A 26,277-nucleotide genomic window follows, 5' to 3' on the forward strand; every position below is an offset into this window, starting at 1 on the left:
TGCAGCCCTGCTTCCCACCTGAGGCTGCTTTGCTGCAATCCCTGTCATTTATCCCATGGATGGGGCTGGGGACATCACCAACACCCTGACACCGTTCTCACTGCTGCAGGTCCCATCCCAGCCTCAAACTGCACGTCCCACCTCTCCTTGAAAATCCCTTCCCTCTCTAGAGGCTGAGACAGAAAAAGTGCAAAGGCAACAGAATTAGCCCAGAGCAATTCTGTCTGCAACTCTGGGGGTGAAAATTTCAGTTTTTCTGCTCTCCAGGGAAGTTCTGAGACAACTCTGCATCTTCAGAGTGCTCCAACCCTCTTGGGCAGCCAAATCCCCAATTATTCAATGACACTCTGGAGCTGAATTCCCCAGCAGCTCATTCACCATTCTTGGGTTAACTGGGTGCTGATTCTCTGCCCTCGACACAGGTACAGTGCGTGTCATCTTCTTCAGCAAGGTGTTACTTTTTTTTTTAAAAAATTGTTTACACCAAGCCCAAAAAAACCACCTCCACTACTGTTTCTTTTCACAGCTTTTTTGTTTTCTTCACCATTGTGGTTATGTTTGCACAGCAGTGTTGCTACAGAGAGCTGATCTCAAATGTCACTTTGCTCATTGTGAACCTCCCTGTGCTGCCTTCTCAGGGGTTTTACCCCTTTCTGGCTAAACCTGCACCTTGTTCCAAAACTGAAAATGTGATGAAAGCTGCCTGATTATGGTTCCTAGATTGGTACCTAATTTTTTGGTTCTTCCCCAGCTCTTCACCCACCACTGAGCTGGGCTTTTCCAGAGCCAAAGTCAGAATTGGTCCCAGCACCAAGTCTAGTGGAATTCAAGGAAAGTTTGGGCAATGAGACATTGAATACACAGGGTCTGAAGGGTTCTTTTCTATTTTCTTCAGTGACTGGTTTTAAAAAGAAAATCCTCACTTGCAGATTTTGTAATTTAAGTGGAAAACAATTATGTTGTCTAGTGGGATGCTGTTAGGAGCAGTTTATACAGAATTTTCAAAAAGCCTTGAATCACTATAAAAAAAACCCAAACCACAACAAACCACTGAAAGAAACATCCATTTATTTGCAAGAGGTATTAAAGAGGTTTTAATATATGTATGAAAATATGGAGGAACTGTACAAAACCCCAAGACAAACACAATTTATCCAGGTCTGGCCATGTGAAGACAGCAATTTGCTCACAAGGTGAACCTGCATCATCCACCCCACACAGAGAGGGGATTTCTCCCTCAGGTCTGGGGGCAGCATTTCATGAGCAATGTCTGGAGGGAAATGGGCTCTCCTGAGGGGCAGAGTTGTCTTGGCAAGCTGGGATCTTGCCAGAGCTCAGCTCTGGAGAGGAATTACCCTCTGTGCCTGGCTCTGCTCCAGCCATGCACTCATCAAAGATAAACTGATCCTAATCCCTCAAAAAAAAAAAATAAAACAATTGCATCAATAGAGAGAAACTCCAGTCTCAGCCTGTCCTCAGCAGCCAGAGGCCACCCCATCAACCCTGACCTGGAACAATTCAACATTCCTTTCTGGAAGTTTGTTGACTTTCCACAGTGGCTCCAAACCAAAACACCCCTGGGGGAGGCCAAGCCCTTCCTTGGCCCAGCTCCCCACCTGTTCTAGAAGCTGTTACTAAACCAAATTTAGCCTCTTCTTGCCTGATGTGAGTTTTGATAAATCCATTTTATTGGGATTTTAAGAGAGATGGGACTACTGGGAGACATCTTAAAGCATGGTTTATTACTCTTTTTTTACAGTTTCATGAAGGAGTGAGAATGTTTTTACTGTGTTTGCTAGATTTTTGTGGTCAATGGTCACAAGACCACTGGTTATAAGGTCTTTTAAAGGTTAATTAGCTAAAAAATTACTGCTACAAAAGAGTGTCACACTACTGGTTAATAATTTTGTTTTAGATGTCTTTGCTGCAGTGAGGAGATTCTTAACTAATCATATGATGATACACAAAATTACTCACTAAATCTTAAAGTTCTTATTACTTTTATACCTACTCCTAAACCTTAACTTTAAAACTTTAAAACTTTTTGTTACCTAGCTCAATGTCCTTCTATTTAAACTACAAACTTACATTCTTGCCTATGGTCTCTAAATCCCAAAGTGTTTTCTAAGGTCTGAAGTTGAACTTTTTATTAATTTCTGTGTTTGGGCCTGCACTCACAAGATTTTGAGAATTTTCTGTGCTTGGAATTCCCACACCTTTGATAAGGAGGGGTTTTAGATCAGCCCCACCCAGAGTGGAATGCAGGCGTTGGCTTTACCCTGGATTATTTCACCTTGTGTTGAGTCACTGTGTTGGAGGAACACGTCCTGCTGGGACAACACTGCCACATCACAAACACCTCTGCCGTCCCTGGGAGCCACCAGAACCCAGCTTGAGTCACTTTGCTGGTCAGCCACATCTCCATCAGTCCTGTGAGCAGCTCTGACAGAGGCAGTAAACTAAAATCCAGAGCCAATGCTGTTTTCCTGGGTCTGTCATGACCTTGGAGCAGCTGAGCCCATGTGGATCCAGCATTTCACCCCGCCACAACCCTGAGGTTTCATCAAAATAGATTTCCCTGCTGTAACTCTTGAGTAGTTTGAGCTGCCTGAGCTCTTGGGCAGACCCCAGGGACCCCTGAGAGATTTGGAATCCATGTCTGTGTGGATCCATTGCCAACCATTGAACAGACCTGGGTGCTCTTCCTGAGCACTTAGCAAAGCTGAGAACCAGACCTCCCCATCCATCCCACCTTCCCAGAAAGGGTTATTTAGCAAAGAAACAAGCTCATAAATTTCATTTAGCCCCAAAATTCTGCTTTTTCACCCTGAACTGCACACACATGTCCAGGGTACCTGCATTTTGCTACATTTTCTGTACATTACAAAAAATAAAAAAAAAAATATAAAAAAGGTAGAAACAGCCTTGGAAATGAGGTTTTCTTTCCACTGAAGAAGGTAGGTGGTAGGAATTTCAGTTCAGGTGGTTAAAGCAGCTCTCAGAGCTGCCTGTGAGGGCATGGTTGATGCACACATGGTCCCAGCTGGCAGAAGTTTATTCACCTCTGGAATAGGTGCTGGTTCTGACCAGTGTGCTCCATCTGGAGTTGTAGGACATGTCTTCATACACCACATTGACCTTTTTCTTCTGGAAATATTTCTTCACCTGCAAAGCAAACAGCCATTCAAACAGCCTGGAAAGACCCCAACAAGGAGTCATTTTCCATCTTAGGAATCCATCTACATCATCTGTTGGAAGAGGAAACATACTTTTAAAATTCCTCTCACGACCCAGTGAGGTCTTAGAGAACCAAATGGAAATGATCAGTTTATTTATTTAACTTTCTTTTATGAGTCTGATGCAATTTCACAAAAAGTGCCTTCAAGAGTTGGATGTAACTGTAGCTTTGACATAAATAATAAATGACAATAATAATAAATAAGGCTCTTTCTTGCACTGTTACTGGTAGCACAGGACACCAGGTCCCACTGGGCTTTGACAGAATGATGTTACACTACTGGTTTTTAGCAGTGCTGGATCCACATTTGGAGGGATGAGACAGGAGCCTGTGAATCATACACTTAATTATCAGTAATCTTTATGGAGCAGAAGGATCTATCAGAGACAATTTCTGGGTACTTTCTGCAGTATATATATAAATAATCCCAGTGAAGGAAAAAATTTATTTTTTTTTTTCTGGAAAGGGGCAAAGTATTTTCTCCCAGCACTACTTTCAGACATCAGGCTATATTAGGAGTTTTTGTTGCTCTTGTGTTCCCCTCCAGACATTTTCTTACATCTCTTACAAACTTGCTATGTACAGCTCCAGTCCCAATTCACAAAAAAAAATTTAAAAAGCAAGCAAAGCAGAACAAAGAGGGGCTTTGTTCAGGGATATACACACACAACACATGGCTGTGTCAAGCACACAGCTCACTCGAGGTTTGTTATCAGAAGACAAACAATATCTCATTTACAAAGGGTCACAGAAATATAGGACACTGTTAGCTGCCAAAAGTCAACAGCTGGAAGATATTAAACAAGGGCAAATAGGAGAGCAATAGGAAGCCACAATTCCTTAGGTTTATCAGATGTTTGCTTGACTCAGCCTTATTAAAAATGGTATCAGTTTGCTCCTCCTGGCCCAGTACTCACATCCACACAGTACAAGGTGCAGCACACCAGGGCACAGAACAGCAGAGCCACCACGATGAGAAGAGCATACATATCCCAGGAGCTCTTCTCACATGCCTGCTCCACTCCTGCAATGAAAATTACAGCAGTATCATTATAAATACGAACAGACAGAGCTTTTATTCTGAAAAAAAAAACCAAACTTCACAGGGTAACCAAAAATTCAGGTACCAACAGCTACAGAGCCACGTTTATCGTCCACCAGTGTTCCCACTGGCATTCCCTTTGCTCCCTTTGGTTGTAGCTGGGTCAGCAAGGAGCAAAGGCAGCTTCAACACCACTGATAGGAACCACACCCTCCTATTGGGAGAAGAAAAGTTTTCCTGCAGTGTTGCTGCAACCCTGAGGGCTCTGAATTATCCAAGAGCCAGCCTGGTGGGAGGTACAGACAGAAGCAGGAGGATGCTGTGGTATGAAATGCACTGAGCAGAATAATGCTGGTGGAAAGGGTCTCAACTCTCTAAAACCTCAATTAATCCATATATGAATAACACACTAATAATTATAATTATTTATTAATTATAATTATGATAATAATTATAACAATAAATGATAATAAATTAATAATCACACCTCTGCTTTGCTGGGCTACTGTTACTTCCCCCACCTCACTTTACTGAGTCCTGGCCCCATTTGTGGGTGGTGGCACAGAACAGGACCACAGTTGCCTTTGCAGATTTCAGGAAAATCCTTTGCATCTTTTAGAGCCTTTGTAAACCTTATTTTACAAAGGCCTCAGCAAAGCTCAGTGCACGGGGTTAAATTACACCAACAAGACCAAGATCAAACACTCTCTTGCTGGTTCTGACTTGAGCTTAGCAAGTGGGTACAGCACCATCCTGCAGAAAAATAAAAACCTCATCTTTGGAGCACAGAAGGGTAAAAACTCATCTTTGGAACACAGGAAAATCAAACCCCCCCTTTGGGACACAGGAAAATCAAATCCCCTCTTTGGGACACAGGAAAATCAAATCCCCTCTTTGGGACATAGGAAAATCAAATCCCCTCTTTGCAGCACATGCTCACAGAGTGCTCAGTGTGTAACAAGGGTATGTGAGAACATCTCTGCTGTGTTCTGTAGTGCTTGAAGCAAATGCCCAAGGGCTTGGTTTGTGCTCCCCAGTGTGATCTGTTTTTAAACACAAGACTTGCTAGAGGGAATGATTTCTAAAAGCCGTTTATGTCACGCTAAGGTCAAAGAATTGGTGCTGAAGATACTTATTCATATTCTAAAACTGACTGATTGCACACAGTGAAGAGTTTGTTACCTTGTTTTGACCTTTTTTTCTCTTTCTAAGCTGCAGGATTATGGCAAGGTCTGAATTCCCCTCTGGTTGTACAAGGCAGGTGGAAGCACAGACTCTGTTTCTGTGTCCAAGCTCAGCAGGGCACAAAGGAGCCTGAGCTCACTCTCCAAACTTCCCTCGGTTTGCCTGTCCTGACTGAAGTTCCCAAAGCTTTCTGTCCACAACATAACAAGAGATATTTCTGATTAAACAAGCCCAAGGGTCGTACCTTTAACCAGCAGCATGGTGCCACTGGCTGAGAGCAGAGGGGAATCCTTGGGCCCCTCAGCACAGATGTAATTATCACTGTCCTTTTCCTGTAGGTTGTGTAGAGTTATCACAATTCTGTTCCCTTCCCTTGAGTACTCCAAGCGGTTCCCAAAGGCAGGAGAGACCTCTGAGCCGTTCAGATTTGCCACAGACAGAACAGTGGCAGGCTGCACGTGAATCCTGAGCAGGTAGAACTCCTCCTCTCCAGGTGAGCTTCTCAGCACACAGGTGATGCTGACAGACTGCCCTTGCTCAGGGTTGGCGTAGAGCGGTGACTGCTCCAGTATATATCTGCTGGATCTAGCTGAAAACAGAGACATTAGTGGTTACCACATCTTAACACAGTGCATTTTAACTGGGGAGCAAGGGCACAGAGCAGGCAGAAAGAGCAGACCACAGGAATGTGGATAAAATGAATTTTTAAGCACGCTTTCCACAGGCTTTGGGAAGAAGGGTATATTTTAGTACACCCTGGCACATCTTCCTGCCTCAGGATCTGAACATAGGACTGACCAACAGGTTTAGCTGCTTGTAAAGGGCCTGCATCGACCTAAAAAATTATAAATACTGACCTCCTCAAAGGGAATACAGCCTGATCAGCACAGCCTGGAGCCATGTATCATTGCCTGCTTTCTCAAGTGAGATGAAACCACAGAGGGATCTGGGGACTATTGCTCTGGATCAAATCACACAGTGTGTGTCCCATCAGTGTTGAAAATGGACTGTGAGAATGGAGTGGTTATTAATAATTCACTGTCCAGCCAGGAACACATTCCACTGAGTTCCTCTGAGGACAGGACTTGTTCCTTTTCACATTATTATTAAAGTGGATAAGAGAATGAGGACAGAACTTATCATGCTTGTAAAGGGAAGTCTGTAAGCATTTCAGAGAAGAGGATCAGGATCAAGCAGAGATATAAAGCAATTTAATAAAATAATTTAGAGAGACAATACACAATAAACAAGATGTGATACATTTGAGAAAACACTGCCAAGAAGTTTGAAAGGAGAAGCACAAGGGAGGAGCTGATAATGCTTCATGGATATAAATAACTATTGCTGATCAGCAATTAATTTGGTTTCACATGCCTTGGGGACAGGGAAGGAAGGAAACCCTGAAAGCTTTGGGAAAGATGCTTAAGTTTAGAGGGTCTCATTGGAAGGACAGGTACATGGAGGAATAAACTGCCAAATAATAGTCTGGAATCAACCTTATGGTAATGGAAAAGAAAATAAAAATAAAGACACAAAAATTGTTCCCCCAACCAGAAACACCTGCCAAAAGAAGCACTTCTGCCCATTCAACAACTCCTCACTAACAAGAGAAAAAAACCTTTAGTCACTCAGGCCCAACTTGCAGACTCTAACAGCAGCTTCCCAATTAGTACCAATTTGTCATTTAAGATGAATTAATAAAAACAAAAGAGATTTGAAAAAACAACTGCTACAAAAAAAAAACCCTCTTTGCTCTGCTAATTGTTTAAAAAGGTGACAGGTTGTTTTGGAAAGAGCTGTGGGACCTCACTGTTTCCAAACTGCTGCAGCAAACTATGACTCATGTGAAAATCTGAAGTTGGAGTTAATGAGTCACAAATTAATCTTTTAGGATGGTTTGGGGGATTTTTGGTACCATACTATCTCATTTCTTCCTTGTTTCAGGGAGAAAACCCACACATTCCTTCAAATCTGTACATGACCTGAGCAGACACAGAAAACATTTTGTCAGACTCGCCCTCCCATTGTGTCTTCTTCCAATCTTTGATTTAAAATACAGATCTGTATTTACTAATTCGTGACATAAAAGGTGGAATTGCAATACCTTTGACCACTACAATGGTTGTCTTCCCATATAGGTCTTTGTGATGGTCACTGATTTTAACAATCTCAGAGCACAGGTAAATTTTGGAATCGGATTCCTGTAACCTGCGCAGGGTTATCCTGAGATTCTCCCCTTCTTTTGAGTATTCGATGCGATTAGCAAAGTCAGGATTGATATTTGGAGGTTTCTCCTTGGGAAAATATATCACATTGAGATTCTGTCTGATAGCTGTCAAGTGCATCCCCACTTGATTTTGTGAACCATTCATTGGGCAAGTTATGCTGACGGAGTCTCCTTCCCAAGCACTGATAACGTCTGTTGACTGTTCATTTTCTCCACCTAAAAATAAGAAATGCAATTGAAATTGTAATATCAGAGTTCCCCTCGGTCTGTTCACATCAAAGAACTTTTCAAAACCAATTCCTCCATCAGCAGAACTGCTCTGTGAGACTGGACCTCAGTCTCCCTGTGCTGGACATGTCATTTCTTGGCACCTGTAGTGCCTTTCATGCCCACTGACCTGAGCAACTCAGCACCTTCCCAAGCTCCAGAGGCCTTGGCCAAAAAGTGGCTGCTGTCACACACACAGAAAATGTAGTTCTTTCTGTAGATTCCCAGGAAAATCCTATTAGTTCTCAAAATACAAACTTCACTAAAACTACCCTGATAATTGGTTTCAGGTCTAAATCAGGAATTTAAAAGTAAGAAAAAGTGGCAGAAAAGGGAAGAAAACACACTTTTGTTTTTAAAGTGGCATTTAACAACATCAGGGAACTGGATAATACAGATTCTCCAATTCAGCACAGGAAGAGGGTTGCAGAAGGTGTAAGTTCAATCTTTTTTAAGAAACAAAGGCATGCAAAAGTAGAATGAGACCCTTGGAGTTCTGGAATGGCCCCAATATCCAAAGAAATTGAACGGGGAGTACTTGTGCAATGAATAGCGAGGAATAGAGAGATCAGATGGGAAACACCTGAAAGAAACTACACCAAAAGCAAGGGATGAAAAATTAAATAGAGAGCATTGCATTGTCTAAGAAAAATATAGCCTAGAAAAGGTTGGAAAAAAGGAAAGGAAATATTGAAATGTAAGAAATGTAAGAGCATGGATGTTGTACGTACCGTTCTGGGCAGGGAAGCACGGGAGGAGCAGAAGAAAGAGGAATGCATTTGGGAGACACGACATCCACAGCATTTTCAAAGGTCTTTTTAGTTGTTCCCTCAATCAGACCAATGAGTTAAAGTCCCGAGGAAAGAGTCATAAGCTGTTCTTACGTGGCTGTTGCCTGCCAGCTACTTGAGCTATCTGCTGAAACAGAGCTTTGCTTCTGCCTTTGTATCACAATGATTGTGATAGAAGGGGAAGAGCCATTTCTTTGGGAGGGGCATCTTGGGGTTCTTCACACTTAAACCAGCCCTGGTTTCCTGCTCCTGAGCAACCCCCAGCCCCCAGCAGAAAGTTGTCTATGGGGAGACAACTTTGTCTGTCTACCTGCCCTCTGAAGACATCTGAGAAAAGGGAGGCTCAAATTTGCTCCTCACAGTGACACAGTCAGGCAGTTGTCCCCCATTTGTGGTTCCCCTGGAAATTCAGAGGCTTGGTACAATCAGTTCAGTTTGTCAAGACTCCCACGGGCTTAGATTGGTGGCTGCAGATGCAAAAGTCTTGTCTTCATAAAGAGAAAGGAGATGAGTGATGCTCCACTACTTCAGGAAAACCCTCAGTTATTATACCAGCACTGCAGATTTGATCTGCATCTTGGCAGATGTGAATAATTCCCAAGCAGGAGGAGCTGGAGTTCCTTCAGCAAACACCAGCCACTTAAACCCAGCTGCCCCCAGGGCAGACCTGACCCACAAACCAGCCCACCTGACATCACCAGCAGGAGAAAGAGGATTTGACAGGAAATCTGTAGAACCCTAACAAAGTCTTTTGATCTTGTTGCTAAAAGGATCTATTTGAGAAAGCATTACCTGAAACTTTCAGGCTTTTCCATCTCCCTTAACTTCATTGCAAAGCCAAGACAATAAATAATTCCAATCTTTACCAAGACAATAAAGCCTTTTCTGCCACTTCTCTCAAAGTGAGAATTAAACTTGCAACCCAGAAAGCCAATTATATTCTACATGTCTACCTAACAGGTAGAAAGAGCAACAATTTCTAAGTGAAGAGATTGGCTCTAAGACAGGAGCACTTAAAGAAGGCAGTGTGAGCACCTTGTTGGCATTTCTCCCAAGCCACAGCACCTGCACACAGACACAAAAAGTCAGTGCAAGGCACCTGTGAGCAATTCCCCTGGAGGGCAGGGAAATGCTCACTCCAGATGCTTTTGTGTCTCCCCAAGGGGAGGATTGAGCATTGGGGGATCAGCCCAGGACCCACTGTTATTTGGGGATCCACCAAAAGAAGAAAATGGGAGAGATCCCAGCTCGGAGAGGCCCCATTCAGAGGAAGGTTGTTGGTCCAGGAGAGCTCCAAGGGTCCCGTTTGTCACCGCTGTTTATGGGGTCACAAGAGATGGGCTTTAATCTCAACAGTTTCACCCTGGCCCCACTTTGGACCAGCCTTCTTTGGACGTGTGAGAACAGAGATGTTGTGCCATTCAGACAAGAAAAATCATTCCCAAGGCTGCTCCTAAAGAAAGCAGGAGCTCGTTGGGCAGCAGCAGTGCCTGGGAGCAGACAGTGCTTGTGATAAACCCCAGAGGAGCCGAGCCAGGGGCTGCTCATCAAGGCCGAGCATTTCTTAGATCCAAGTGTGGCCTGGAACAGGGAGGATGCACCAACACACCATGAACAGACGGTGTTTAAGACAAAGTTTTATTGTGATTATTCACAATATCACACCTCAAATGAAATAACAGCTATCAAATTATGGCTTTTGGTGAGTCAGGTCTCTTAGTACTGTCTGTCATGGTTTTATTCCATAAGAAAAGTAAGATGATTGTTCAGGGCCCTTCTAACACAAACCATTCCATGATCCTATGATTAAAAACACCCACCTCCATGTGTACATTCAAGAGCAAAATGCACTTGCTGAGGACAAGAACTGTCAATTTTTAAAGCAAGTTCTCACTACTTTTCCTGAGCTGTAGCACCTTTGGTGTGCACCAGCACAACACAGCCCCAAAGGGGCAAAGTGGAACAGCTGGTAGGGATATCCCCAATAATCACAATCTGTATAATCACCCGTAGGAAGAAGAGATGTGAAGGACAGAGTGTGTGAGTGAGACATAAAGCTCAGTCTGGGACTTGTGTTTCCTGACTGTTCTCACTGAGGTGCCCATATAACTTTTCCTCTCAAAACACGTCCAGCTCTCTGGCCTCAACTGCTGTTACAGAGTAGAAATTAAATCTGCACATCATTAACCTCATGAACACCTCAAGTCAGTGCAATTTCCAAAGAAAACCTTCCTCACTCCTTTTACACAGCTCTGCTCTGTCAAAAGCTTCCAGCAGTTTTGTTGAGGGGACAAAAATGGAAGTGCAATTGTGATAAGATGCTACATAAAGTGGAAAAGTATTTTTCCTCCTATTTCTTAGTTCATCCACAGTCTGGCCTTTTTACAGGCAACCTTAGTTTTTTGATTTATTGAGCTAACATAACATTCCTCATGATAAAACACAGCTGACAACTAAATCAAGACCACAAACTCAGTAAATACTAGCAGCATTGGAATACTTGGATTGTCAACCCTTCAGGAACATATGACTGAATTCCACCACATTAAAATTGAAAATTTGCATCATATCAGCTGAGATCTGAGTTAAAAGTGTGAGTGTAAAACCCTGACTGGGGAAAAAATCCCCTCCAACCCAAAAAAGCATTTGCCAAAAAAAGAGGTAAATTTAAGCACAGAGGCCCTTCTATTTTTCTAAAAATTAGTTATTAAAATTATTTGGATCTTTTACATTAAGAAATTTTCCTTTTAGATTGGATTGTAGCACAATGTCCTATATCATTTGGGATTTCCTGCTGGAAGTTTCAGCTCCAGGTTTATGGGCAACTAAACCATGAAAAAATGGCAAACATTCGCATTGCTTCAGAGATTTGCTTTTCCACTTGTGCTGCCACTGATTTTTGCTAAACAGTCCTGATTCTAAATTAGATCCAATGCAAAAGGTGAGGATTTATTCAAGTCAGGCGGGAATGGGGAATGATTTAAAGACACCAAGTACCCAGTGGGATTGCTGAGGGCAATCATGCTGTCTAAACTTGCCTAATTTGTCAGAAGATTGATACCAACCTTCATCCTGGGGGGAGAACAAAGCCTCAGTGACTCAATGCCATTGCTGGGAGAGCTGGACACGGCCTCCCACCCAGCCCTGCACAGCAACAAACACACACACATGTCCTCAGCCTGCGGGTGGGGGCAAAAATCAAACATCTATTCAAAAACCCAAACTGCCCCAGCTCAACCAAGCAGCCAATTGTGCAAAAGGCTTTGGTGAATCCAGAGATGACCTGAGAATTAAAAAACATACAGACACCTGCGTGCTGCTGTGGCATTACCAAGTGAAAGACGTTGTTCCACAGCAGTTCACACTTTGAGTGGTGTTGCAGTCCACAACTGCAGGATCATGGCCAGGGAAGCCACAGTTTCAGGGAACCAGCAGAGACAGGCCACTGTTCATGAAACCATTTTTTCAGCATGGGAACAAACTGTCATTCAGAGACAGAGAGCCCTGAACAAAAGCAGGGTGAGGGGTTTTGAGGGACAGAACTATTGAGGATTTCCACCTTTGAGGGTGGAGTTTAGGGTTAGGGACCACTAGAAACACAAGGGAGAAACCCCCAGGGACTCAAACCCAATCAGAACTCCTGGGCCACTCCTCCCAAGAGGTCAGGGGTGTTGTAACTTCATCCAGGGCTCACACTGCCCATCCTCCAAAGCAGGAGGTCAAAATTCACAGTGGCCTTCCAGCCACGCGTCTCACGTAGACAAATGCATTTCTGAAACGAAGTCTTTGCCTCCCTGAGGCACCTCACAACACAGTGGCACAGAGAATTCAGCTGGTTCCAGCCTGTGCTGCTGAGTCAGCCACACTCCCTGGGGCTCCTGCTGTCTGCAGCCAACACCAGGAGAGGATGGGGGCTCCTGCTGCTGCCTGTGCTGCTCCCAAAGGCCTGGAGCTGGACGAGAGTCACAGTGCTCGGGGAAGGCGTGGATGTGGTGAAGGTACGTTTGTGAAAAAGGGAGTTTTTGTGAATACATGAGCAGGAGTTCTCATGGAAAATCAGTCTGTGTTCAGCTGGTTGCTGGACGTTGTAAGAAAGGAGGAGGATGCTGCTGGCAAAGAGGTTTTCTCCCGTGCAGATGGTTATCAAAGATGTTCGAGGTTTCCTTCATTAGAAGTCTGTCTGTATTGACTAAGAGCTGCAGAATTGGAAAAAAAAAACCAACAAAATCTGTGAGGCCATCAAATAAACTGGTAGATTCCAGTTAGAATTATAAACAAAATGCCTGTATTTGTGAAGTTCTCCAGGCACCTCCCCTCTCCCATCTGCTACTGGGCCTTGCTCCACAAAGGGGGCAGCTTCATGCCATGAACAGGGGTTTAGGGCTCTGCTGTGACCCTGCCCTGGTGCTGTGACCCATCAGCCTCTGCCTTAGTGGGGCTCTAGGGCAGACCTGAGACATCACTGGACGTTGCACCCCAGGCCAGGACCTCAGGGCAGTCATTACTGGTAAATTTTTTACTCCTCACACCAATCTACTCATTAATCTATTGATGTAACAACAACAGTGAGAGTGGCTTTGTGCTCCCTTTGCTGGGCTTTGCAAGCACTTGTGCAACTCCTCCTGAAACAAAATCACACTTGGAAATTTAATCCTTTGACTCTCAGAAAGAAACAACCAGCATCAGTTTCCAAAGGGATGGACTAGTTGGGTACCTGAGAGGAGTCTCAGCCTCAGGCATACACAAGGTGCCAAAATCCCTGGAGCCAAGTGGACACGGGATGAGGGGGAAAGCTGTATGGCAGGGTAGGAAGTGTCTGTAGAAACCTCCTCAGAACCCATCCTACCTCTCTCCATGCATCTTGGTTTGCAAAATAAACTTCCCTCTTGGATGAATTTAGGGAAATATTTGTTCTTAAATGAAAGCTGGCTCTGTAGTGGGCAGGGCTGAGAGAGGGATCCACTCTGAGCCCAAGGCTGGATGTCCATCAGTGTCCTGGCTGGGACACATCTCTGCCAGGGGAGCTGCACAGCAATGCTGCAGTCTGGGACTGCTCCAAGGACCAGGATCCCATGGAGGGAAGGCTGAGCCCTGTGATTCCTTGGCCCTGCCAGTGCTTACCCCTTGTTTCAGGAGGAAGCAGTGAGGAAATTCCTTCTTGTCAGGGTGCAACACTGATAGCTCAGTTCCTTACCTCAGGAGCAAGACTAACGAAAGAGAAACTGCTTTCATTGTTTGTTCTTCCTTGTCTATATTCCATATTTACAGACAGTGAGGAGCTGTACACTGGGCTAAAAGAACTACAAAATGGAGGGACAAAAAAACCTCTCCAAGGTCTTTTAAGTGTCAACCCACCCAATAATGAAATGCCAAGTTATTTTCACTTATAACCCAATAACCAAACAGCTGTCCCACAAAAATTCTTCTATCCTATCACCTAATATAGCCCAAAAACCCTAGCAAAAGAAGATGAGGAAGAAGAATAAGGAGAAAGGGACAACGCCCTAACTCCTCCATGTTGTCTCTCATTCACTAATACAGCTTAAACCCTAAACTCAAACTTTCTCATCCAGTGACTTAATGTAATTCTATCTAACTTACTCACATTTCCAGTTTCTCCACTTAGTTTTAGGAGCTTTCTCCATGGTCTCAGATAAAACTCAGTGTTCTCTTGAGTGTCTGAGCCTGTCAGCACAGATAAAGGAATATTTTCTGTGTCTGTGACTCCAACACTTCTGTGCTTGTTTTTCCTAACAAAGCCTCCGGATGGGCCCTGTCACGGGAGGAGAGCTCATTCCAGCTGTCAGCCCAGTGAAGATCATTAAGAACTCCATGAGCAACACAATGGGGATGAGATCCAGGAGGAAAACCCCTTATGCTTTTTCCACTTTCAGGTGTGGGAGACACAGAATTTGTCAGACTGTACCTTGGCCACGCCGCCGCCACAGGAAGTAATACGTGGCGGCACATCCTGCACAAACCCCAACAAACAGGAATGAGAGCAAGATGCCAATGCTGGTCTTTTTGCTGCTGGTGAGAAGTTCAGGATTACCTGCAGAGTAGAAGAAAACAGAGCATCCAAGTGAAGCAAGCAGGCTTGCCAAGCCATGAGCTGCCTCGTAAGCACCACACAAAGGAACTGGCCCCCTCTGATAAAGAGAGAAGGAACTGAGATGAATGAGAGAACCAAGAGCCTCTGGTGCATCACCTCTTACAGAAGGTACCTGCCACAATGCTCACTTTATCAACACTCAAAGCAAATTCTTGTCACCCCACCACAACAGATACCTTTGAACATCAATCTTATCCAAAATAACCAACAACAAGTGGTGTGAGACCCATCCTTGATGAAGTGTTCAGATAATGAAATCTACTTTGACTGGTTTCTAAAAACCATTTTTGTCCATGAACTAAGGAAGACGACAGGTGTTTCTAGCATGAAAGAAATTTGAGTATATAACTGTCACATTTAGTTGACAAATATTCTCTTAGTCTGGAGGCACAGTCTCATTTAGCACTTACAGATATGGTCAGTTCTTGGGGACTTGTTACACGCCCATCACGTACCCCCTTCCCTCAGCATCCCTGTGTCTGTCCCTGTGTAATTACAGGAGCCTGAGCCTGGGGACATCTCTGTCCAGGACTGGGCATGTCCATTTGCCAAGGCAAAGTCTCTGAGACTGGATGGCTGCAGCATGTGTGGACTCAAGTTAAGGATGTACAGGACATCTCCCCACCCAAACTCTGTTCACATAAAGCTGTCTGGACAAACCCCTCTCAAAACCAAAGGCAAACAAGCACAAGAAGTTTTTAACCTAGAATTCCCTCACCAGGAGACTCAACTGGCAGTGTGATGGGTTTTGAATGTGACTTTTGAGTGTAGCATCTCAGGGTAGGGTTGTGTCTCCAGATATTTGTCTCTGCTTCACAGCAAATATTCTTCTCCTCAGTATTGATGTTACCTCTTCCATTTTCTGAGAAATATGAAAGGCAAAAAGTTTTGATTAGAAGTATGGATCATGGAGAAGATCTTCAGTGAAGGGCTAAAAATGTTGAAGAGGTTAATAGATTTAAAAAGAGGATTATGTTGTACAAAGAGTTGGAGATTGCTATGATTGCTATGAATTGGAGATGTTTCATTCCCTAACAGTCCAAACCAACCATTGTCATTAGATTTCCTTCTCATTAAAGCTGATGAGTTGAAGTTAAATGAAGTTAAATATTTGAAGAGGGTAGGAAAGTTTTCACATGCAATTAAGAATAACAAAACATATCTAAAAAACTTATCATTACCTTAATGCAATAAAAATCTATTCAAAAATTTTGCAGCTGCCTCTTACCCACAGGAACCAAAGAAGAGAACAAGCAAATCCAGTAGCTGAGTAAATCTCTAAGACCCTGGAGTTCATCTCCTACCAACCCTGTATGCCACTGTGCCATTATAGAGCTTATTCTTCTCCTAAGAGAATCTGGAAAATTCCCTCTTACCTTCACCTATACATCCACCCTTTCCCCTCTCAAGGGATACAGGAATCCCTGTCCACAGCAATTTCCACATTTCACTGTGAGTGTTTTAGTGTCACCAACGTTTTACACAGTAGCATGTAGATATTTTGCAGTGGTGAGCATACATGCAGGAGAGAAATGGTTTGTGGGGGCCAGAAATTAAATACAGAATTGTTGGGCTAAATAAAGGCACACAAAGGGGAGAACTCTTTGTTTTCTTCTGTCAGCAAGAAAATGAGAAAGGATGTTCTAACTCTAACAGGAGAGGTGATAAAAGCTGCTCTCAGAGAACCAACTACAGACAGAAATGTCACTGACTTGGATGGAGCTCAACTAAGCCACACCTGTGCAAATTGAGCCACCATGACGTTTTACCCTCATGGAACCAGTTGCCCCATGCACTGACAGGGGTTTGAATCCCTGACTTTGGCAGTTTTGTGAGGAAGCTGGAAAGATGCTCCTGGGTGTTTATTGAATTGGACAGAAGAGCAGCACAGAGCATCTCTCGAGGCTGGACCTGGGTCTGGGTGTGCCCTGGCTGAAGCAGGTGGGATTCACACATTGCAACATGGCACAGAATTTCACCATGGGAATAGCTGTTGCCAAAAAAAAACCCTAAAATAAAATAATGTTTTTATAAATCAGAGTAATGTGTTTATCTAGATCTCTCCTAGTGTAGTTTTAAGCAGTGTTTGACTTGAAAGAACTGAATTTACTTTTGTGAATTACTTTATGACTTTTTTCACAGAAGAAACCCATTCATTCCAGTTTATTAACTCAAAAGCTTTGCTGTCTGCCCAAATAAGTTCAGTTTCCTACCCAGAAACAGGTTTTCCATCAGTTAATAACCAGGCTCCCAGCACTGCATACCTCCATAATTCAGAATGCCACAGGAGAGTCCTGCTCCCCCAGCTTTCTGCCAGAAGACGCCATAAATTCCTTCAAGACAGGAATTTTCTTGCTCAAAGCAAACAGTCATGTGTGTTTCGTTGGTCACCAGCTCAATTAGTACGTCTGAAAACGTCTTGTTTTGTGTTTCAGCGATTATTGTAAAGTTTTTAAAATTATTTTCCCTAGACTTGCATGTGCAGCTCTTGTAGTCCTTACAGTGGTAGACTGTCACAGTTGTGCTCCCTTCAGCAGGGCCAACAGTGGGCATGGCAATACCTAAATCAGAAAAAAACAAAGAAAAAACATGTCCACAGGTTTTCTCCCTGGATGTTCAGTGTTAGGGAAGAGGATGGGTTTTGGTGGACAAGTTCAATAATGGCTCTGGAAGCATTGTCTGCCAATGGGCAAATTTTATACAGTACTGGGGCCAGTTCCCAGGATAATTTTTGGAGTAGAAACAGGATAGAATTCCTCCATTGCTTCCACTGTTTTTTTAACTGGGAAACTGGCAGTTTGGGAAGTAAGTTGAAAGATGTTTCACTTGCTGAGCTTATCTGTTCTTGTCCTCTTTCTTTCCCTAGCTCCTTGGCACAATCCCACCAGGTGTGCCTCCAACACACTGCCAGATCCCAAGGCCACTGAAGTTCAGAGCTGAGCTGCCAGACTGCCCACTCTGGGTGTAGCATCCCAGGTTTCCTCCCTCAGACTCTCCTGGGAAAGAGTCAGTCCTTTGGGAAAGGACTCACTGCATCTGACAGACCCAAACAGTCATGGCTCCCAAAAGAGGTGATTGTGACAGCTCAAACACATCAACCTTAATTTCTCTTCTCACCTTAGAGGTTTTATGGTCTTGGTTTTAAGCACAGCTGAGCTTTCTCCTAACAGTTCAGAGGTTTTGAGCTATGGAAGTGCAGGAGAAGCAGTGAGGTGAACCAGAAAGTTTCTGGGAACCACCAGACTCACTTGGACAGAGAGCAGCAAGAGCCAGGAGCAGGAAACCCAAGTGCAGGAGGTGGGGAGAGTCCATGGGGCTGCCCGGGGGGCTCAGCTGCAGCGGGGCTGGAGCTCTCCCAGACCCTCCAGAGTGCCAGGACAGGCTCAGCAGGCCTCAGTCTTCTCCCTGTTGGGAATTAAAGGCAGTGTTTAGCACCCAGCATCTCTGTTCTCTTTGTCCAGACAAAAAGATAACAGCTCGCAGAGGTGACAGCGATGGGAGCGAGGCAGAGGAACCCTCACACTCCTCAGCTTCTACTGCACTCCACAAGGGCCTTGCAAGGACCAAACTCGGCCCTTTCCACCTCTGGCTCAACCACAGCAGTTGGAGACACGAGGTCCTTCTGCAGGGAGAGGAAAATCCCTCCTGAGGATTTCCGCAGCGGCCCTGATGGACCCCGCAGGAGGAGCAGCAAATAACAGCTTGATTTGCTGTCACTTCCAAAACACACTAATTAAGGAAGATGGATTTTGCTGAATGAATGTTTTTCTTGGCCTAAAATGAAATATTGTCAAATGAAATTCTATTTTTAGTTTAGGAGATCTGATGGGAAATATCTGTTCAAGTCAAATGAGCAAACAAACAATAACTTGGTATTTATTTTCAAAACGTTGGATTTAGTTAGAAGTTCATTTTAAACCATTTAAATAAAACCGTCACGACTTTGGCAAGTATTTTACTAAAACATATATCACAAAGTTGTGACGGTTTTATTTAAATGGCTCAAAATTAACTTAGCAAGTATTTAAAAATACTTGGCAAGTATTTTACTAAAACATGCATCACAAATAAGAAAAAAAAATATAGAAAATTCACCTAACTTTCTTCACCAGACTAGCTCTGGAAAACACAAACTGCTTTGCTCCTGGGAGCTTTTCATCAAAACTTTCATTAAAACAACTTTTTTGCTGTCACTACCTGAGAAGTACCTTGAGGAAATTTCCAAATTAGTTATACACTAATTCCTAATTATACATCTGACAGAAGTTAATAAATGCTAATCTCTCTAGATTTGCTGGGAGTTGCACCCCATTTCCCAGGAACAGGTGATCCAGGAGAAACAACCCACAGGACATGCCAGTTCCACCTGCCAGCAGCTGCAGACCCAGTTCTTGAGACCAGCTGTAAAATTTCCTGTGGAATAAAACCTGGGACACCTCAGGCTCTGGACAGCCCTGTGCAGGATGAAAATCCAGGGAATGCTGGACAGAGCTGGGCCCCTGGAACTGGAGGAGAGGAGAGGAGAGGAGAGGAGAGGAGAGGAGAGGAGAGGAGAGGAGAGGAGAGGAGAGGAGAGGAGAGGAGAGGAGAGGAGAGGAGAGGAGAGGAGAGGAGAGGAGAGGAGAGGAGAGGAGAGGAGAGGAGAGGAGAGGAGAGGAGAGGAGAGGAGAGGAGAGGAGAGGAGAGGAGAGGAGAGGAGAGGAGAGGAGAGGAGAGGAGAGGAGAGGAGAGGAGAGGAGAGGAGAGGAGAGGAGAGGAGAGGAGAGGAGAGGAGAGGAGAGGAGAGGAGAGGAGAGGAGAGGAGAGGAGAGGAGAGGGAGGAGAGGAGAGGAGAGGAGAGGAGAGGAGAGGAGAGAGGAGAGGAGAGGAGAGGAGAGGAGAGGAGAGGAGAGGAGAGGAGAGGAGAGGAGAGGAGAGGAGAGGAGAGGAGAGGAGAGGAGAGGAGAGGAGAGGAGAGGAGAGGAGAGGAGAGGAGAGGAGAGGAGAGGAGAGGAGAGGAGAGGAGAGAGAGGAGAGGAGAGGAGAGGAGAGGAGAGGAGAGGAGAGGAGAGGAGAGGAGAGGAGAGGAGAGGAGAGGAGAGGAGAGGAGAGGAGAGGAGAGGAGAGGAGAGGAGAGGAGAGGAGAGGAGAGGAGAGGAGAGGAGAGAGAGAGGAGAGGAGAGGAGAGGAGAGGAGAGGAGAGGAGAGGAGAGGAGAGGAGAGGAGAGGAGAGGAGAGGAGAGGAGAGGAGAGGAGAGGAGAGGAGAGGAGAGGAGAGGAGAGGAGAGATCTTCCTCCCTCTTCTCTTTCCTCCTCCCTCTCTCCTCTTCAGTTTCAGCAGCCAGAACACCGTCTACCAAACTCCCTTTTCCCCCACTGACCTGTCTTAAAATCTCTCTCTCTAAAAGTCTAAAAGACTCTCCAGCTGTCTTAGCCAGCTCCTGCCATCAGTTTAAACTTACTTCAATAGAACACTCAAATCTAAAGTGAAACACATTCTTTGGACAGAAGATATTTTCCATCCAGTTTTTTTGTCTACTTCCCTTTCTTTTTCAAAGTAATACAAACTTTCACTTGTCACAGCTTCTGAAGTTTTCTGCAGAGCTGTAACAGAGCAAAGCCAGACCCTAAAAGCAGATCAGGAACAAGCAGTAGGTGAATAAAGGAACAAACAGGAAGAGCTGGAGCTCCTTCAGCAAACACCAGCCACTCACACTCAGCTTCCCCCAGGTCAGACCTGACCCACAAACCAGCCCACCTGAGATGACCAGCAGGGGAAAATGGATTTGACAGGAAATCTGCAGAGCCATAACAAGGTCCTTTGGCTTTGCTTTTGAAAGGATCTGTTGGAGGAAACATCAGTACCTGAAACTCTCAGACTTTTCCTTCCCCCATTGCATCATAACAAACAGAAGACAATATCTCCATTGTTTACCAAGAGAAGAAGGAAATTTGGTCTCCAATGAAATGGCATCAGAGCAAAGGTTCTCTCTCAAAGTTAAAATCAAATGATCTGGAATAACCTGACCCATGTTTCCTACTCCAGCACAGGTTAACCAGCTCACTGCCTTCCCAGCATGTGTCCTCAGGCTTTCTGCCTCTGGCACAGGTCCAGTGGGGACCCCAAAGTGACCAAAGCAGAGTCCCCCCAACACCCCCCAGGAGCCAGCAGAGCAGAGCAGAGCTGCTGCCCCAGGGTTTGAACGTTCTCCCTAAGCACAGTCACAGACACACAAAATCCAGTGCTGCTCCCCAGCTGTAAACTCTGCATTTTCTCACCCTTTGTCCCTCTTCCAGCCACACACCCTGGGCTCTGTAGCTTTAGGGTCATTTTAGTCTGTGGCTTTTGTGGTCAAAACCAGCTGGGTGGAAACAATTTCTAAACAATTTCTGAAAGATTTATCTGGCACCCTAAGGGTCTCATGGAGAAGGTTCAAGTTGCAGTCAGTTTGGAGAAAACACTACTGAAGGAAGAAAGGCAGTAACAGAATAAAACTCAAGGGACTTCAGAAGATCCTACAGGTTTTATTTTCTACTCTAAGTCCTTTCCCAGAAAATGAGAAGTATTTACGTAAGATGATTTTGGTATCACTTTCTTTGTCACTTTGCCCTCGCTGTATACCACTATCAATAAGCCTATGCGATAAAAACAGATAAACAAAGCAAAACAAAAATCATGTGAGGGGATAAAGCAGCTCTTTCCTGAGTGAGGTTATAACTGCAGTTTGTATCCACAGCTCCAACAAGCCACTGCAGAGACAGCAACCAGCAGGACGTTGTGGTTGAGCTGAGAAATCTCTGCAAAAAATCCTGAATGTAAAGCACACTCTGGCTTTCCTCCACCTGCTCTGAAAAAAATCATTTCCACAGCAACCATTATAAGACATGGTTTTATATAGGTTATTTAAATTTAATTTTAATTAATTAATTAATATTTAATTTAAATTTAAAATTGGTAACATTTTTTTTTTTACTGCCTACAGCACATTAAGTAGAATGAAGTGTTTTACTGGTTTAACTTCTTCTATTTTAAAATCACTGTCTAAACTCAGCATTTGGTTCTGTTTTGTTTCATTCTGAACTCAGAGCCACAAGGTTGGATTGTTCATTAATCAAGCTGGACCTGGGGAAAGGCAAGGTCAGCTCCAGCTTGTGTGGAAGCTTCTCCCTGGAAAGCAAAGGAAAAGGGATTTCTCCTGCAACCCTTCTGACAAATTCTCCCTGATTTACAAACATGACAGGATGGCACTTTTGGAAAAGAAAATATTAGCAAGACATGCTAAGGAGCTATGAGGAAAAAAAAGAAGGTTAATGGATATGGGAAAAATTATTCAGAAATCACATGAACAGGAAAATGCTGTTAATACATTTATTCTGTTATTTCTGAGGTCACTCACACTTTTATATAAATGCACCACTTGAGGAAGCTGTTTGGTTTCTGCATTCCCATGAACACTGTGAGTTCACACAGAGCTCTCTGGAAGTTCTCAGTCTGGGCTACAGAAGTGATGTTATTTAGTTACAAAAATCACCAGCACCAGGTGTTCTTCCCTATGGAGAAAATGTGCAGCACACTGATAATTCCCTTCCTGCCACAGATTTTTTCAATGCCTGTTTCTGAATGTCTATTTCAAAACAAGAAAGCAAGGATTTGTAAGAGAACAGAGTGGAAGACAGGACCTTCTAAAGAAGAAGACTCAGAAGTACCTCAGAATCTCTTTGTGTCCAGGGAAGCCTTCATGTCTCGTCCCTTCCCTTCTCCAAGTGCCTGTACAGCCCTTCCAAATCCCAATTCATCCAGCTCCCCTTCCAGAGGGAATGAAGAAATCAGCGGGAGGGCAGAAAAAAGCTCTTTTTTGACTGGCCCCTCCCATTTTAAATGAGTCCCATAAGCAGCTGCATTTTCACTTTCATTTCTGGATCAGCAGTCACAGAACACAATTCTGTGCTGCTGTAACTGCAGGAACTGCAGTTGGAAAACATGATAAAAAACAATGGCATGCCCAAAAACTTGCCAGGAGCTGTTCAGAAGTACCTGGGCAGTCTCCCTGTCCCCCCAGGCTCTGCAGCAGCGATGTGAAGTGACTGGATTTGAGATCTGCTCCCCAGCCTGGCCATGCAAGGGCTCCCAGGGTCTGCTTTAAATTCAGGGCCAGTAAGCACAGGGCACAGAATGAGGGTAAGATCTGCTGCTTTCTTCTCTCTTTTTTTGGGTGGGTTTTTTATGGGGTGGCAAGGAGGCAAATCGAACTATCAAAGCAGGTTTTAACTCTCAGCAAATGCAGCAAAAAATTACAGCAGTGAAGTGACCTGAGAGTGCCTGACCCTCTCCTTTCCCCTCTTCCCTGCAACTCCAGAGCTCTCCACAGAGCCATAAGATTTTTTTACCTTGACTTGGCCCCCCCTGCCTTTGACACACAGAATAATCTATTTTTTTTGTCACCCTGTGCAAGCTGTCCCCCAGCCAGTCACAAGCAGCAGTCCCAGCCCTGGGCTGCCATAAACTGTAGCTGGATTTTAGAATAGCCATGCTTTCTCCCAGTCTGCAGTTCACCCTTTTCCTCTCTATTTTTATCACACAATCCACAGCCCAGATTGTCCAAACAAGGAGTTTCTGCTTGCAAATTTTGCTCTGGGAAAAAAAAAAAAAAAGAGTATTCTGGAAGGATTCACATGGTTGGTTTATGCTGAGCACTGCAGCACCTGTGCCCTTGCAGTGGAAGATGTGGAGGCTGACCCTTAGGGAAACTCAGTTTATTCAGCAGACATCATACAGAACTGATCAGCCTTCAATTTAATCCCTGTGCTGCACACCCTGTGCCCCTCCAGGGAATGAGGGTGGCCCCAGCTCAGGGCAGCAGCTGTGTGTTAGAAAAATGCTCCAAAACTGGGACATTTGTCTACCATTTCACTCTCATATTTCAGGCTCAGGACAGTAAATTGGAGACTTTTCCTCAAAAAGAAACCTGAACCACCACAACAACAAACACAGCCAAAACCAAACAAGCCAACAACAAAACCCCTTTGTTTCCCTTATCCTGTGCCCTTCCTTCAGGCAGGAAGGTGGTCCTGAAGGTGAGGGATCACCTCCAGCATGAAAATAAGGTTTCTACATCTCTAGAGGAGTTGAACGTTGACAGCAGTAAGGCATGAGGTGGGTAATCATTTCCAGGAATGAAGCACAAGGTGATGTAGACTCCTGCAGTCAGCCCAAGCCCCAGGTTGGGTTTTCCCTTGTGTCCCCCGCCCTGGGTGTCGGCACAGTCTGTGTGGCAATGACTTCACAGCGGGGTTATGCTCCAAACAAAGGTGTGTGCCAGTCCCCAGCACTCCCCAGTGCCACCTGACACGGAATTCACACCCCACAACACCCCCTGGCAGCAGAGCCTCACCTGTGCCATGGGCTGGGCTGAGCTGCTCAGCCACGACTGCCTCAACAGGCTGGGACAGTGATGGCAATTAGCACAAGGAAACCAGCTGCACTTACAGAATGTAGCAGAAAAAATGCACTTTTGGGGATCCCAGAAGATTACTTGGTTTGAGGAATTGCTAACAGGACTGAACTGTAATAAATGGAATTGATTCGTGCTAACTAAATTGTGACTGTTATTAAAGTTAATATTAGAAGCAATCAAAAGAATCAGTGTTACAAGGCAGATGTACCACTTTACAGATGTTACATGTTAAAATTGACGTACAGGATGTAGTTTGGAAGATTAGTGATGTCCCAAGATGAAAACGGCCTTGAGATGGACAAAATTAGAACAACTTTAAGCATTGGGCCTAAAAATCATTAAATATCAGACTAGTTAGTGGACTTAGACAACACAACACTTAGTACGCACACACAAACCTGTGAGGTTATCCAGAGGACAACGAGGAAGAGAAGAAACCTTCACCAAAAGACCACGAAAAGAAGACTGGAGATCCCCTAACAACAAGTGAGGCAAGTGCCGTGAAGAAAAGTGACACAAAGTCAGAAAAATCAGAAATAGGAGGAAACTTACAAGAAACATTAATGAATATGTATAAGCATACAGTATATAAGTTTAGTTTGAAGTGCTTTGTTTTGTATGTGAGGCAGGGTGGGAAGCCCTCCCCATACCCCAGTCAGTTTTGCTTATGCTTTAATCATCCTTAATTACTGGCAAATTACATATATAAATTGTATTTTTTTTATTAAATTGTATTCTTTTACTAAATTGTATTCTTTTATACCAAATTACTATTCAATTCACTAAATTGTATTCATTTTTTATTAAACTGTCATTAACCCAAGGGACCTAGTTGTCAAAATTCTTATTTTATTTATAACAGAGCCCTTCACTCAAACCCAGCCAACCTAAATAGCAGCTGTTCTTGTGCAAGCTAGGGCAGCACTAAAGATATCGATATTCTGGGAATGTGACTCCAAATATTCATTTTCCTTGATTCATTTTCCACAGAAAGGGTTAGTCTCCAAGAACAGGATTTGGTAACACCAAAACACACAAGAGTTGTTTCAGATTCACCTCTTCCTCAAAGAGACAGCATTGAGTTCCCCTGGCCCTGCCATAATGTGATTTTTCCATTTCAATGTTCTCTCTTAGTGATACCAATTTTTCAAACATCTGCTTTCTGCAAGCATAGGGCAGAAATTCAGGGTAACATATGCTGACTAATTTACAATTACCAGGAACAGGCAAAGATCTTCTGTACCAAAAAAACTTTTTGGAGAAGTTCTAGTTTGTACAGAATTTGCACTGCAGCCTTTGACTAGAAACTGTGTGATAAATTGGAAAAAAATAATTAATAATTCATGTCTTCAGTAAGGAGTTTCTCCTTCTCACTAATTAAATTGTATTTATATTGCAATAATCCCAGAAACTCTACTCCTGAACAAGGCTTCCGACTTTCAAGAGAGAGAACCTCCAACATGAACTTTCTCCTATGGCTAAGGAATATTATATTTTGATCCATCCTGACAGCACAAAATCCCTTCTAGCTGAATTCAGAATTATCAGCTCAGAATGCCAATGTTGACTTTAACCAGAATTTTACCCAGAAACTCCACATGATAAATGAACCAGAAGATTTGAAAGTCAAATACTATGAACATAGAAGAACATCCATTTTTCTTAGCTATATGCATGATTACAAGAAGTGTTTTGGGCTTCTATTACTTTTTGTTTCAAGCAACTGTAATGTCTCATCTATCTTACTTCCTGTTCTGGGGAAATTAAAGTGATAAGGCAGCACAGGTCTCATCATTAAGGGCCTTTGTCCCTTTAGACTGTTGGTCTCAGTGTGATTTATAACTGTTGGCTTCCAAATCTCACTTATCTACAGAGCCTCCCCTTTCATGTCAGTGAGGAATTCCCCTGCTATCCTGATACATTAAGAAAATAAAGCATGAGATTATGGCTGGGACATAAAAAGGATAACTCAGGTGCCACA

The 26,277-nt window shown here is 43.9% G+C and overlaps 2 protein-coding genes across 4 annotated transcripts in view; both read right to left on the reverse strand.

Moving 5' to 3' along the window:
- Positions 1–3,034: 3,034 nt before the first annotated feature.
- On the reverse strand, positions 3,035–22,673 carry CD7 (CD7 molecule). The gene is made up of 11 exons (XM_014255804.2): positions 22,549–22,673; positions 18,111–18,267; positions 17,127–17,423; positions 15,581–15,724; positions 14,677–14,802; positions 12,895–12,946; positions 8,691–8,788; positions 7,570–7,908; positions 5,710–6,054; positions 4,156–4,262; positions 3,035–3,165 (listed from the first exon to the last, which is right to left on the reverse strand). Exons 2-11 carry the CDS (start codon positions 18,172–18,174, stop codon positions 3,055–3,057), a joined length of 1,683 nt encoding a protein of 560 aa, XP_014111279.2. The 5' UTR covers positions 18,175–18,267; positions 22,549–22,673; the 3' UTR covers positions 3,035–3,054.
- A 2,077-nt stretch (positions 22,674–24,750) lies between these two features.
- Positions 24,751–26,277, reverse strand: part of LOC148182708 (uncharacterized) — a 36,095-nt gene continuing 34,568 nt past the window's right edge. For all 3 annotated transcript variants that reach the window (XR_015774324.1, XR_015774325.1, XR_015774323.1), the window contains one exon: positions 24,751–24,772. The gene's annotated coding sequence lies outside the window, so the exon portion shown is untranslated. The remainder of the gene's footprint in view (positions 24,773–26,277) is intronic.

The sequence above is a fragment of the Pseudopodoces humilis genome, chromosome 21 (assembly GCF_049639895.1).
Source record: "Pseudopodoces humilis isolate 2021_Gansu_Grassland_sample_001 chromosome 21, ASM4963989v1, whole genome shotgun sequence".
NCBI classification, from domain to species: Eukaryota; Metazoa; Chordata; class Aves; order Passeriformes; family Paridae; genus Pseudopodoces; species Pseudopodoces humilis.